This window comes from Kogia breviceps, chromosome 2 (assembly GCF_026419965.1).
Source record: "Kogia breviceps isolate mKogBre1 chromosome 2, mKogBre1 haplotype 1, whole genome shotgun sequence".
Classification (NCBI taxonomy): domain Eukaryota; kingdom Metazoa; phylum Chordata; class Mammalia; order Artiodactyla; family Physeteridae; genus Kogia; species Kogia breviceps.
This window is the reverse complement of record NC_081311.1, coordinates 95,258,671-95,274,499: the sequence shown is the minus strand read 5'-3', so window position 1 is coordinate 95,274,499 and position 15,829 is coordinate 95,258,671. Positions and strand designations below refer to the sequence as shown.

General features: G+C 45.2%; 1 protein-coding gene across 31 annotated transcripts in view; it reads right to left on the bottom strand.

Annotated features, from left to right (window-relative positions):
* Positions 1-15,829, bottom strand: part of CLASP1 (cytoplasmic linker associated protein 1) — a 264,666-nt gene that overhangs the window by 225,376 nt on the left and 23,461 nt on the right. For 24 of the 31 annotated variants that reach the window (XM_067025828.1, XM_067025838.1, XM_067025833.1 and 21 more), the window contains exon 2: positions 4,000-4,479. In XM_067025828.1, the coding sequence (XP_066881929.1) occupies positions 4,000-4,194 (195 nt within the window). In that variant the 5' untranslated portion in view covers positions 4,195-4,479. Of the gene's footprint in view, positions 1-3,999; positions 4,480-12,404; positions 12,456-13,652; positions 13,692-15,829 lie in introns of all 31 variants that reach the window. The other 7 variants (XM_067025830.1, XM_067025846.1, XM_067025829.1 and 4 more) reach the window with 2 other exon arrangements.

The window sequence follows — 15,829 nt, the reverse complement described above, 5'->3', positions numbered from 1 at the left end:
TTTTTAATGTCAGGCTAATCTAGAAAAGAAGCCCCATAATCAAGAAGAAGTCTCCCATCTCCTCCGTGTCTCCCACCGTCACTGTGACTTCTAAGACTTACGAAGCTCTTCCAGCAACGGGGTGGGGGGGGGGGTGGTGAAAGGCACAGTGTAGCCCCAGGGTGCGCCGCCTGTATGAGGACATTACTTAAAGAACCAATTACTCACTCCCCAAGGTGACCCAAGAAAGTCCAAAGCTGAAACTGATCAGGACCTGTAGGGGCTCCTGGCACAGGGAGCCCTTCCGTTCAGCCTCCATGGCCTTCTCTGAGTTCTGAGGGGCAGATTCCAATGGTTGCTAATCCAGGAAGGGAAGGGATGGGGAGACTTGGGAGGAGCAGCCAAGAAACAACAGTGCAACCTTGGGGCAGGGTCCTGGTTCCTCCTCAAGGGACACTTAGTTTTCGAGGGCAGGAGCCTGCTGTATCCCCCTCTGCCTGGCAAAGCAATAAAGTTACTCTTTTCTGCTTCACCCAACACTCCGTCTCCGAGATTCAATTCAGCACCCCGTGTAGAGAGGCACCCGTGATCACAGCCAGCTCACAGTAGATAAGCAGCAATAGGCTAGCAGAACGCATACTGACCTTAAAATGAGTCTGTGCAAGAGAGCTAAAATGCTCCAAAAGCAAACTGCGTTCCATTTAACCTAAATGAATGCTCCCCTATTCCCAACTTATGTGCAAATTATAAGGCTCACTCTTCCCCCAGTTGAATCACGAATGGTTCCCACCAGTGAAGGAGAAGCATTTACACATAGTAGGTGCTCAATGTTCTAGCTAGTGCTGGGGTTGGCAAACGATGGTCCAGGGGACCAACTGACCTTCCACCTGTTCCCGTACATTAAGTCTTGCTGGAACACAGCCACACCCATTCATGAACACATTCTCTGGGGCTGCTTCTGCATCATAATGGCCCAAACTAGTTAAATATTTACAAGACCACAGGGCCCACCAAGCCTAATATGTTTACCTCTATTCTTCAAGTTTGCTGACCTCTATTATTCTGAAAGGAACACTGGCTAGGAAATCAGACAGACCTACATTTTTTTTATTAGTTATTTATTTATTTACTTGGCCTGGCTGCACGGTGTGTGGGATCTCAGTTCCCCAACCAGGGATCAAACCCACGCCCCCTGCAGTGCAAGCATGGAGTCTTAACCACTGGACCACCAGGGAGGTCCCCAGAGAGACCTACATTTACATCCCAGTTCCATAATCACAAGTAGAAATTACCTCGTAATTCTCAGTAATTTCGGTGACCTCATGTATAAAATTAGGATACCATCATCTACCTTGCAGGGATGTTATGAAGATTAAATGAAATACTAAACACATACGGTAAATAAGCAAGAAATGATAGCTATTAAACTTTAATCAAAACCAGGTACAAATTTGTCTACCATGTTAAGAAATACTCAAAGGTAAAGTGATTCAAGCTTCGGTCAACTATTTTTTTTTTAATAAGACCTTGTGCTTGCATTCATCTACATTCCCTGCTAGGAAAAAGAATAACAATACCCAAGCACTACTTTTTTGGAAGGCCAAAAGTACTTCCCTTTTCCTCTCTTATCTTTTTAGTCCTGAATTTGAAAAGAAAAAATTTCAAGAAGCCAAGCTTCAGAGAATTATTTAATACAAAGTGAATCCCTTCGAATAAAACTTAAAGTGTACTTCAGGCTTTGAATGAGAAATCTTGCTCTATGATAAAGGAAAAAAACAGGTATGGGTCCCTAAAAGATACATTTCCAGATTTCAGTAAAGCAACCAGGAACACTTGCCGAGAGCATGCCTAAGTTCCTGAGTTCACAGAAGTAACCAGGATTCGTTGAGCACCTGCTATGTTCTAGGCTCTAGGCTCCAGGTGTAAACAAGGCCCACAGTCACCATACTTAGAGACCTTAGAGACCAGGGGTTGTTCAGCACTGGGTCAGATCAGAACCACAAGACATGGCCCTGACTCCAAAGCCATCGGTATGAAGTCACACAAGATATCAGAGCTTGAGGGCCCTGAGAGAAGATGTAGTCAAACACTTGCCCTGCACAGACAGGTAAAGTGACTTGTCCATGACGACACACGAGTCAGCAGCAAACCCCATCTTCCTGCTTTCCTTCCCACCGAGCTGTCTTTCTTAGAAACTACTTCACAAAGGGTCAAGTCTTAATCTTTCACTCCTCTGTGACTCTGCAATTCCTATTACAAAAAAAAGACCCAGTCTTCAAACCTCTGGGTTCCTCTAGACAACGTTACTACTTTCTTCTTCTGTCTTCCCACCAAATTCTGTGCATCTCTATTACTGCACACTCGACACTGTTTGGAACCATTCCCTTATTTATTCATGCCCACTCCCCGCCACAGCCCCCCAGACTACGAGCTCCTTGAAGACAGGAACCAAGTCTTAATACTGACTGATACTCCTATCCCTCACCTCCTCCTTCCTATCAGGAGTCTGATCCCGCCCGGGTACCCCGCCTCTTCCACACGGACACATGCTTCACTCAGGGGAGGCTGAACCCCTTTGTAGGACCCGGAGGCTGAGCATGATGGCCGAAGGCCACCGTGGACACCTGCCCGTTTCCAGCGATACTGTGGTGGCCGCACAAAGCCATTCTGGCAAACGCGATGTAAAAAAGTCTGCTGGGGAGCTTCAGGGAAGGTTTCCTCCCAAGTAAAAGACACAAGCAGACATTCTTCCTCCCTGGCCATTGTATTAACTATGCAGACTTAACGGAAATTACTCAGTCTCCTTATGATAGATAACTTTAAGTCAACTAAGTCAGCATTCAGTTACTCTGAGCCAGAAGCATCCTGATTTGCACACAGAAAGGTCCATGGAGCCGTGAGTCAAACACAGACAAGGAGACTTACCAGACCTCAAAAATGTAAGGAACTAGAGAGTCTCTACCACCCACCCCTTTGTAACACTCCCACCACCCAGCAGCCAGCACTTGTTAATTTCAGCTAAATGAATAAACAGACAAATGAAACAGGAAATTTAAGCTCCACTTTCCAAGACTATTAGGGTAAACTTTATGTCCAGTTGTAAGTGAACTATTAGGGCCCGAGGTAACAAGTCTAAAGCCTGCTGACTCTTAGATAAGATCAAGGTTTAATGTAATTGGAAAACAGTCTATACTAGAGCAAACAGAGAAATCCTGTAAGCACCCTTTCCAAGTCTGAATCCAGTCAGAAGACTGGTTCAATGAAGAAATCGCGAAAGGTTCTGTTTCTGTAAGCCCAGCTGTCTATAATGTCTATGGCACCTATTAGCACATGTCCCGCGCTGTCCCCCACCTCAACGGGATCCAAAGGGGCCACCTTCTTAACAAACTAAAGGTGGGGAGGGCGAGGGGGGGAAACGACACCTCTTCAGCACTTTGAACCCAGTCTTCATTCATGAAAACTCAGTCCTCGAATGGCAACACGATCATCCTGCACAACGCAGGCGGGTCATGGGACCCCGCCTGGCCCCTCCCACCCACCACGGGCACCTGAAGAGCCTTGATCTTTGGAAGCTGAAGGATATCCTCCAGGCCTTTACATACAAGTCACCAGGAGGGCCCTTGGCTGGGTACCTGGGCCGACTTCAAAACAGCTAAAATGCAGGTAAAATGCCCACATCTACTGCCAATTCCACCCCCAGAGAAAATCGGTGAAGCCGCTTGCTATTAACGAAGGGCCACTCACTGCTAGACGCGATAGCCACTCTTAACTTCAAGGCCGCAAACGCTTGCAACCTCTCCCACATGAAAGCCTCTCTTCATCCGGTCACTTGGCCTTCTCTCGGTGCGCTAAAGGACAAGGGGTTTTCTGAGCTCCAACAAAAATCCAAGAAAACTCTACTTGCTCTTACTGGAAAGCAAGGGGTCATGCTGAAGGCTCACAAGGATTCTTCTAGGACCCACTCTGATCCCCCACGGCTGCCCGGCCGCCTAGAAGAGCGTCTTCCAGAGCACAGCTTACCTTGTAATTGCTGGAGTTCACCCAAAAGGTAGCGAGTCCGTCCACGAGTTTGTCTAATGTGGTCTGGTCATGCTCAAGGTCGGCAGACTTCTGTTTGTCTGAGAAATAGTCTATCAGTTCTTGGCCAACCTGCAGTCGCTTCCCCACATCCTTCTGCAGCACCTGTGCCAGGCAGGCCTCCATGCGAGGCTCCATGGCGGAATTCCAATCCAGAGCCGGCAGAAGCTAGAGGGCAGTCAGGGTGACAGCCTCCCAGCAGGCGTCCCCGGGAGGCGGCCTCTTTGTTTGCTGAAGGTTACTAAGAGCCTGTGTTTCAGAGATGCAATCTGGGGAATGGCAACAATGCACCATGTGTGTCTGAAGAGCAGCTGGTAGGATATTAAAAGTCCAATTTAAATAACTAGTCGGGGAGAAGGGAGTGGATGTCAGAGTGGTGCTCTCCTCCTGGGTCTGGAGTACTTCATAATTCAGCAGTCCATTCTGAAAAGTTAGAGAAGAGAACGACAGATAAGCACAGGTAACAAAACTCGCCAGCGCTCGGAAACGTGCGATCAAAGACAAAGCAGTTCACGCCGCAGCATCGTTTACGAGCACAAGCGGAGTGAGAAGCACGAACGCTTGGCAACCATATCTGAATAACATAATTATTATTTTTATCAGGAAGAACACTGAAGCCCAAAGCGAAGAGCCAACGAGCCTCACAGTTGGTGGGTTGAGGTTTTTCACCATTTTCCAGTTTGTAAATGCGCACCAGTCAGGAGAGCCATCATCTGCTTCAGCTGGAGATTTATTTGTAGCTTAAGTTTTGCTTCCCACCAAAAACCTCACACCACTCTGCATCTGAATCCTGTACGTACTGTAGCTTAGCGTCTCACTCTCAGTTTTCTAAAACATCTAAGTGCTGGAAGTGAGGCAGGCTCCACAGAAACACCACTGACCAAACTGGCCAGCCCGGTAGCACTAACCCAAGCCAAAGGCAGCGCCTACACCAAACTTCTTGCTCAGCAGCTTTACAACAGGGTGAGTAGGTAGTGGTCCCTGCCTCTTCCTCCAAAGAGAGTGACGGAGGGAGAAAAGGAAGTAGGCTCACATTCTACGGACACAGAGTTCTCCACTGACAATAGCACCAACTGGGTTGGGTGTTTTGTTACAAAATCAGGAGACCTCAAAATCACGCTTGGGGTAGCGCAAAACAGATGATATGGGGTAAGTACCAAAATCATTTCCATTAGACAAATTAAACAGGCTGGCCACCTAATCTACAGCTGCTGGAACAATTGTACACGTTTATTTGTTGCAATTTCTTCTCTCAGTTCCTTCCATTCTAACCCAGGAAGGCGCACAGAAAACCCGGCTTCAGGATGCAGCATCCCCCCGACACTGTACCAAATAGAAACGTTCTTCGCGCTGACAGTAGATGCCGACTCTCAGGGGGGTTCAGCAGGTAGAGCTGACCTTTATAAATCAAGTAAGGTTAAAATTCGGAGCAGGGTAACTCTTCCAGTCTGAGCACAGGGAATCTCTCCCTTCCTATCACCACCCCCACCCCACTCCTACCCACAGCAAAAAAGCACAATGCTCTCTCTGAGTTCTAGAATGAGAAACAAGGCAAGTCATTCAATGAGGAAAACACTCCTGCAAAGTCCCTGGCACTTGATTACCCATCTTCTGCTTTACTTCCAATCAAGAAGACTCGCTGTCTCACGTGGCAATCCTTCCTTAAACAGAGGAAGTACGCGCTTTCCAGTCATTTCCATACCCTGAAACTAGTCCCTCCTTCCCAAGAAAGATCTTCAAATACAGAAAAGGAGCTATTACCCTTCACTCCAACTTTTAGTCCAAACAAAATATCCCCAGTTCCCTAATGAGCTCCTATGTCGGACTAATGAAGGGTTCAGTGATACAGGAAAAGTGGAGAAACCAACAGAACCTTTTCTTTTTGGGCCCAATTTTAGCCCAAGAAGGAGATCTAATAAGGTCAAGCTTGTGATAGATTAAAAAGGGCTACAGATGCTTTGCTACTCCTCCTCCACCGAGGTGGGGTCTCATCCCCCCACAGTGACCCTGGGATTGGTCTGAGCCTTGCTTTGGCCAGTGGGAAATCAGAGACTGCAGGAGCCAGCAGAGGTCTGACACTGGAGCTTCGTGACTGCTGTGCTGTCAGCAAGCTGGTCTAGCCTCCTGAACACGAGAGGCCATTAGAGGAGAACCAACATGCTTCAAAAACAGCCGGCAGCACCTGCCAGACACGTGAGTGAGTCCATGGGGGGGACCATTCAGCCTCTCCAGTCATCCACTGACTGTGGCTACACAAATACATCTAAGGAGACAAAAACCACCAGTTTAAACCACAAAAGGATAAGAAACAGTTCGTTGTGGTTTTAAGCCACAAGATTTGTGGTGCTTTGTTACACACCTGTAGATAACTGATACACTCCTTCTTCCCCTAAACATCTATCTTTCATTCTCAATGAAAAGAATCTCATATCCTTTATTCCCTCAAGGGGCCTAAGATCCACAGACACTAACCAGTAATGATGATGATACCGTTTTTGAGCATCCACATGAGGTGTCAGGCTCTAGGCTAGATGATTTATACAGACTATCTCTAATTCTCCAACCCACTCTATAAAGTAGATACTAACATCCCTATTTTACAAAGGAAGAAACTGAGGCAAAGGTAAGTAATTTTCTAAGGTTGCATGGCCGTAAGTTTCCCTACGCACCTTCAAACCCTTGTTACTACAAGTCTGGCCTAGTTCTGTTCTGACTCAGGGAAAGAAGGTCAGACTTCATGCTTAGCTGGGAAGCAACAGGCAAGACAGAAAAGTCTCCACTCCCAGGAGAGGAAGGAGCCCTGCATTCAAGTCTCTTTCCTGTGATTTTTAAAATACATATTATATGAAAACTTCCTCTTCAACTGGAATTCTATAAGATTTCTAACAAATAAGTATATGCTTCTTGACGGTAATTATGCAGTAAAGGCTTAGCACACTCAAAAGTAGGTCACAAACTCCTTATGGAGGAAACCCACAGAATGAGATAATAGAAGCCCTCATGCATTAAGCAGGCTGGTCCTCTCTCTTCTCTCTCTCTTTCCTCTCCTTAATTTAAAAAAAGAAGTAATGGATGATCCCCTCCTGCACAAAAGTACAAGACCTCCCTCCCACTCCTGTCCCCCAGCCACTGCGTTTCCCCACCTAAAAGTGAAGACTGTGGCTAGCTTCCGGTACCTCCTTGCAGAGATATTTTTAGCTACCCAAGCAAATAAGTATATGTGTTCTCCCCCCATACCCCCCAGGGAGAGTTTCCTAAGCATTTACAATTATATCACAAGAAGCAGCCCAACTCTGCTGCAGGCCAACAGGAAAAAGTTAAAAAATACCAGGCTCAACAAGAATGAAGAAACACACAGCAGGACCGCCTGATGTAATGTGCACATGTGAGACAGCCTCCAGTCTTGACTCTGCCACTTCCTCAGTGGCAATGGGACGAATACTGGCTCCACATTCATTAAGTAAGATTAAGGGTGGGAAGGGCTTGCACAGGGCTTTTTTTTTTTTTTTTTGCGGTACGAGGGCCTCTCACTGCTGTGGCCTCTCCCCGTTGCGGAGCACCGGCTCCGGACGCGCAGGCTCAGCGGCCATGGCTCATGGGCCGCTCCGCGGCATGTGGGATCCTCCCGGACCGTGGCACAAACCCGTGTCCCCTGCATCGGCCCGCGGACTCTCAACCACTGTGCCACCAGGGAAGCCCGACACAGGGCATTTTTAAAAAACAGCTCCAGGACTTCCCTGAAGGTCCAGTGGTTAAGACTCTGCACTTCCCAGGCAGGGTGCCCGGGTTCCATCCCTGGTCGGGGAACTAGATTCCACATGCCACAACTAAAAGCTCCCATGTCCCGCAACGAAGATCTCGCATGCCACAACTAAGATCCAGTGCAGCCAAATACACGAATAGTAAAAAAAAAAAAAAAAAAAAAAAAAAAAAAAAAAAAACCCACAAACACAGGATGCACAGTTAGCAGACTTCACAGATAGAATGCTGCGCCTGCCAAATAAGGGCTATGAATAATTACTGTGGTTGTTTAGAGAAGGGATGGATCAAGAAGGCCTGGAATGACCAAGCCAAAACCAGTCAGACAAGGCTCAGTTTAAGCTTTGTCTCGAAACATGGACAGGACGTCCTACATCAGTTATGGCACTTAATAGGGGGAAAAAGCCTAAGCAAGTGAGGGACGTGGAAACTTGTGAATGGTTGAGGGAAGAAGTGTGGCAACAGAGACAGTGACATACGTCTGAGATGGGCAAGCATTATTACTCCCACTTTTTTTTTTTTTCTGGCCGTGCAGCTTGTGGGATCTTAGTTCCCCAACCAGGGATTGAACCCAGGCCACGGCAGTGAATGTGCCCAGTCCTAACCATTGGACCGCCAAGGGCATTCCCATTACTCCCACTTTGAAGATAAAGAAATGAAGCTTAAAAAGGTTAGGTTAAAAAACATTAAAAAAAAAAAACCCTGCCCAAGATTTTAAAGCTAATAATAATAAAGGTGGTAACTGAAAATCAGATCTGCCTGGCCCCAAAGTTAGTATTATTTTTGTTATACTACACCACTATATACTACTGCCTCATTGAAAGTTCACAGCATGGATATTTAATAACTCAAACATGAAAATGTTAAAGTTATACGGGGCATGAGAAGTAGAGGATTAAGAAACAAGAAATCAACTTACAAAGCACTCAGGAAGCTTTAATAAAATAATATTCCATATCACAGCATCAAGTGGTACAATTTAAATAACCGGCACCAGTGAATCAATAAGCACATCAAAAACTTCCCTGGAAAATATGTAGAAAGCAGGCATCACAATGACAAGCCAACCCCGGAAGCTAGAAACGAGCAGAACCAACCCACACTGGGCAAAAGCAGCTGTTTCTAGCAACGAGACCATTTTTCTGCCTTACCGTCATTTGTATAATTACGATATGGTGTGAGCCCTTAAAGACACCCGGCCGTGCCCCGCCAGCAGTGACTCCCCCTCCTCCTTGGACACCCCACAGCCCACCCACTGGTAGCCGCACAGTCACTCAGCGAACAGACCCTGGGCCAGCGGTGGGACAAGTGTCCCAGGCTAACTCCTGGAAAGCACAAAAGGTAAGACGTGGTCAAGGCCCTCAAGGAGGTCACTGCCTGGAAGAAGGGCAAGACAGAAAAGCAGCCGGTGGTGGCGGTACGGGGACAGGCCCTAAGCAGGGGGCCTGCAGGTGGTGCTACGGTGGCAGAGAAAGGAGAAGCGGCTGCCTGAGGGAATTCAGCGGGGCACTTCAGGAAGGGCCCCTGCCACGCACACCAGGCAGAGGCAGCACCCACACCCCTCCGGCTTTCATTCGCCACTCCCCCCGCCCCAGTCACTCCTTACCCACTGCGGATGCGGCCTCCGGCCTCCCTGCCTCCTTCCCCAGCTCCTCTCATCTCCTGCAGCGGCTTCACCACCCCTCGGCTGACAACACCCGCTCCTTTCAGCCTTCTGTTCTAGGCCCCGGCAAGCCCCCTTCGCCTGGACCTCAGTTCCCTGCCGTGCCGTCCTCCTTCCCCGCCACAACTGCCCACCCCTCCAGCTCATTTTTTCAAGTGCATTGCCTCAACCTCGTCGATTCCGTAAACTCCTTCCCAGTCTCACCTTGCTTTGAGTCTGCATTAAATTTCACGGGGGTGTCAACAGCATGGAGCTACCCTCCACTGTCCCTCTCTCGGGAGTCACTGCCTAGTAATCTCGAACCTTGGGTGAACCAGACACACTGAACCGGCTGCCTTCCCGGGCCTGCAGGGGTGACCATGCAGAAGAGAAGACACACATACCCAACCAGGCTGGTTTTAAACTGATCTCAAACTTCAGAAAGCCCTTTGCCACCAGCAGCCTTCCAACGCACGTTCTCTGGCAACTCTGATTGCCTTTCTCTCCCAAAGAGCTTTCCCGTCTTCTCCGCAGACGCCCATCTACCCGACCCAGCCGCTCCCTCCTGACCGGCTCACCTGCTGCTCACTCAATAAAGCAGGCAGGATGAGACACCTGGGACGTTCACCAGCGACCCCGGGCAGCCCCCTCAACCTTTTCAGCTGCCTGCTCTCCAGCATCCACCTGCAAGCTCCCTTCCATCGGCTCACTCCCGGCAGCTGAGACTTCCTCAAGGCCCCTGGAGCTCACGGGCCTTCCATCAGAGACACCAGGGACGGTGGAGCCCCTGTAAGCAGCTGTCTACACCCGCGAGCTGCACGGATGCACTCCCTGTTCACCCTGCAGCCCTCCCCTCGGGACCCCTGCCACCCCTCCACTGCAGCAGCCCTGTTCAGGAGCACCAGTGACAGCCCTGTTGGCAGACCTACCTCACCAACCCCACCTCTCAGAGGCATCCCAAAACTGACCCCTCCTTCCTTCCGAAAAATTTCCCACAAACGAGCATGCCTTCCTGCTACTTCTCTGGCTGCACCTCCTCAAGTTTCTTTAACCATCTCTGCTCCTCTCCCAAAGCCAAAGCTCACCCCAAAATAATAAGCAGTCATTTCCATGAATTTTTTAAATGCCTATAAAACTGATGACTCCCAAATTTGAGTGTCCGAGCCAAATATCTCTGAACACCAGTCACAGGCACGGGCCTCTTTTCGATGCCAAACTCTTTACCACTTCGGGGCCTTATCTCTTGCTGTTCCTAATGCCTGAAACATTCTCCTTATGCCTGCGCTGGCCTGGCTGTCACTTCAGCTTCAGTGTCACCTCCTCAGCAAGCCCTTTAAAGACCACTCTAGGGGGTCGGTGCCTTGTCACTGCATCCTGTTCTCTTCAGAGCATTTATGACAAGCTGTAATTGATCACGTTTGTTTACCTATTGCTGTATGACTTTCCCACAGGACTGTCAGTCTTACGAAAGAGAGGACCTTGCTTATCGTGTTCACCTAATGCCTACAACCATGCCTTGTACAAACATGGCACTCGAGACATAGTTTTTGAATGAATGAAGTTTGCTTGAGTTGAAAATCAGAAGAAAACTGTCATTGGCAGTCATTAGTAGAGTTCAATTTCTTCTTGGGGAGTGGGAGGAATGGGGAGATAGGAAAAATGCAAAAACACATTTCAGATAAAAGGAGTGTGCAAATACACATGGACAAAACACAAAAAAGAACAGATTATGGCCTGCTCAAGGGAAAACAAGCCATTTGGAAAGGCCAGAGCACTGGCTCCCAACCTGCAAACACTAATGAGCCCCACCCCTGAGGTGAGAGGGTGGAGTCATTAAAGGCTGTCTGAGAGGGGCTTCCCTGGTGGCGCAATGGTGAAGAATCTGCCTGCCAGTGCAGGGGACACGGGTTTGAGCCCTGGTCTGGGAAGATCCCACAGGCCGCAGAGCAATTAAGCCCGTGCACCGCAACTACTGAGCCTGTGTTCTAGAGCCTGCGAGCCACAACTACTGAGCTTGTGAGTTACAACTACTGAGCCCGCGTGCCACAACTACTGAAGCCCACTCACCTAGAGCCTGTGCTCCCTAACGAGAAGCCACCGCAATGAGAAGCCCACGTACCGCAACGAAGAGTAGCCCCCGCTTGCTGCAACTAGAGAAAGCCCCCGTACAGCAACGAAGACTCAACACAGCCAAAGATTAATTAATTAATTAATTAATTTTTTTTTTAAGTCTGAGAATTAGTGCAGACACAAGCCATCCATTATCCATGACCTAAGTATTCCCAGCCGTATTTTCAAACTTATGCAATGCAGTTATGAATCTTTAAAGGCAAAAATAATGTAAAAAGTATTTATAAATTCTTATTTTGAGTTTGAAAATTTTTCTTAATTAACAGATACCAGAAATTCCACTTACATAGAGCCCTGTGATGCTGAACACTAAAAAGAGTTCTTGGGACTTCCCTGGTGGTCCAGTGGTTAAGAATCCGCCTTCCAATGCAGGGGATGCGGGTTCGATCCCTGGTCAGGGAACTAAGATCCCACATGCCGTGGGGCAACTAAGCCTGTGCGCTCTACAGCCCACGAGTCACAACCAGAGAGCCTGCGGGCCGTAACCACTGAGCCCATGCATTCTAGAGCCTGCACGCCACAGCTAGAAAGAAGCCTGTGCACCTCAACGAAAGATCCTGCACGCTACAACGAAGATCCCTATGCCACAACTAAGACCTAACACAGCCAAATAAATAAATAAATAATTTTTTTTTTTTTTAAAGAGTTCTTATTCTCAGAAAGTGTGGCTCAGACCAGAAAGACTGAGCACAGACAAGGCCCAGCAGTCACCTTCCAGCACCAAAGGCCAACAGTGCTGTGGTCTCCAGGGAGCTCTGTACACGCCATCTTTGAAATGCAGAATCACGAGACTTCGGGTGGGCATACAATTATTTACCTTGGAGAGAGCATTAAAATCTGCAGTTCCTCAAGTTATCATAAGAATATTCTGCAATAGGGGAAAGAAAATCAGTTGAACTCCCTCTTCTCTCTATCACTCACCCCAGTGTGAATAATAATTAACTACAGTGAAGTTATGACAAAAAAAAAACAACCATAATGTATGATGTAAATGCCCAAAAGTGAGTAACAGAAGAAAGTTCACTGTATTAAAAGTGCAAGTCATATGAACAGAAATACATCATTAACGTTGGTTAATTTCTGGTACTAAGATTACAGATTTTTCTTTGTACTTTTCTGTATTTTCTAAATTTTTTCCATGATGAATATAGAAAATGTTACTTTTATAATTACAAAGAAAAAAGTATTATTCAAAAACCAAGCATTACCATTTCATAACGGAGGAAAATTTCCCTTTCAGTATTATAAAATATAATGCATAACTATCAGTGAAGTGTAAAATAAGAAGAAAGACTTAAATTCCCAAAAAGATGGAATTGGTGGATTAGTTACTTCCACAAATTATGTGGTGGAAAACACAAATAAGTACCAAAAAAAAAAAAAAAAGCAGCTCCATATTACTGTATACATACTATAAAAAAATAATAGGAGAAAATAAATATACTGCACAAGTGCCAGATGTTATTCATTCACAATGGTTACTACTTGCCTTCACTAGTATTTTAATGAAGTAATTTCTTTAAAATCTTTCAGATATTTTAAATATTTTTTTCTTTGCGAACTATAAAAGTAGAACATAGTTTTAACTTTATTTTTGCTTCTCCTATGGCAGGTTTATAATAAGAAGAATTGCTTCTACTTTTATTCTACTCCTCAAAGATGAAACAACACGGACATACACTGAAAATTGCTAAAGCATGTAGATAGGTACATGAGAATTTGTTACACCATTCTCTTCACTTCTCTATGTGTTTAAAATGGTCTGGAACTTTTAAAAATCCAAAACACTTTTTAACTTCTTCAGAAGAATTGTAAAGCTTAAGTCTATATGGGGAAAAAAAAATACATAAAATACCTGCAATAAAATTAGTAATTAACTAAACAAATAAGGATGTGAAACTGCATTAAATTGCATATACATAGTTACACATATAGCATATACAATGTATGACATTTATATACATATAGTATGATATAGCCCATATGTGAAAAAAATTACAGAAAAGAACAAAGAGTATGTAAAAGATTAATAGGTAGCCTCTGAGTAATAGGTTTGAGAGCTTACCTCCTACTTCTTAATAATTTTCTCTACTCTTCATATTTTCTAAGAAGAAAAGAGACATTTTTTAAAAGTCTTAAAAGAGAAAAGCAGTTATTTAATAACATTCATCTTATTCATTTAAGAACTGTGAAACCAAAACTAACTGACAACAAAGACACCTCCCTATTGACTGCTGACTTTTCTGCTCCCAATGATATGCACAAGAGGGATGTCAACATCAGCGTACCAAGCTGTTACATTACCAAGGCAGTTACCCCAGACAGGAAAGAATAGTAATAATATAGATTACAGATTCCCAAGGAAGGGTCTTACGTAAAAACAGGAGACCTCGGCAGGGAGCCAGTTTATTGGAGAAACAAGGCTCATCACAGACACTAACCAATATGCTGGCTCCTCTAGAAAAAGGGGTCCTAAATTTCCACTCAGGCTAGCAACATTTACTTCTGTTGTATTTTTCAGACAGCTTCATTTACAGTTTCATAGCTGTGACCAGCTTTTTTTCCCTTTTGTTTACTATACCAATGGAAAACAGATCCTTAAACCTGAATGACTCGTTAGTGATTTTTAGTAACAGCTTTATTGAAATATATATCACATATCATTAAATTCTCCCTTTTAAAGTGTACATACTGCCCCTAGGTTCAAACGCAGATGTAGAGAATGGACTTGAGGACACGGGGAGGGGGAAGGGTAAGCTGGGACGACGTGAGAGAGTGGCATGGACATAGATACACTACCAAATGTAAAATACATAGCTAGTGGGAAGCAGCCGCATAGCACAGGGAGATCAGCTTAGTGCTCTGTGACCACCTAGAGGGGTGGGATAGGGAGGGTGGGAGGGAGACACAAGAGGGAGGGGATATGGGAACATATGTATGTGTATAGCTCATTCACTTTGTTATAAAGCAGAAACTAACACACCATTGTAAACCAATTATACTCCAATAAAGATGTTTAAAAAATAATAAAGTGTATGTAATTCAGCGATTTTAAATATGTTCACAAAGTTGTGCACACATCACCACTACTTAATTCCAGAACATTTTTATCACCCCAAAATGAAACCCCTATCATCCTTTAGCAGTCACTCTCCAACCCCCTCTCCCAAACCCATGAAAACCAATAATCTACTTCCTGATGGAATGGATCTGCCTATTCTGGATACTTCATATAAATGGAGTCATAAAATATGTCTTTCATATCTGGCTTCTTTCACTTAGCATACTATCTTCAAGGTTTATCCATCTCATAGCATGGATCAGTATTGCATTCCTTTTTATGGCTGAATAATATTCCATTGAATAGCTGTACCACAGTTTGTTCATACAGTTATCCGCTGATGGATATTTGGAAGGTTTCTACTTTTTGGCTAGTATGAATAATGCTATAAACATTCCTGAACAAGTTTTATGTGGACAGGTTTCTAATTTTCTTTGATATACAAATAGGAGTGTTAACTAGAATACAGGATATAACTCTATGTTTAGGGTTTTGAAGAACTGTCAAACTGTTTTGCAAAGTGGCTATACCATTTTATATTCCCACAGCAGTATATGAGGGTTCTAATGTCTTTACATCTTCAGCAATACTTACAGCCCATCTTTTTTATCATAGCCATCCTAGAGGGTATGCAGTGGCATCTCACTGTGGCTTTGATGGGCATTTCCCTAAGGACTCTGGGTGTTGGGCTTCTTTTCATGGACTTGTTGGCCAATTTGGACATCTTCTTTGGAGAAATGTCTAATCAAATTCTTTGCGGGACTTCCCTGGTGGACCAGTGGTTAAGAATCTGTGCTTCCAATGCAGGGGGTGCAGGTTCAATCCCTGGTCAGGGAACTAAGAGCCCACATGCCACGTGGCGTGGCCAAAAACAAAAAACAAAAAAAAAACACCCAAATTCTTTGCTTATGTTTTTAATTGGGTTGTCTTTATTGTTGATTGTATGAGTTTTTATATACTCTGGATAAAAGTTCTTTACCAGATAAATGATTTGCAAATATTTTCTCTCATTTTGTGGGGTGTGCTTTCATTTTCTTGATGGTGTCATTTGAAACATAAAGTTCTAAATTTTAATAAAATCCAATTTGCCTATTTTTTTGTTGTTGTTGCTTGTGTTTTAGATGTCATACCTAAGGAACCACTGCCAATTTTGCCACAATAAAAGAAAGAAAAGAAACTAC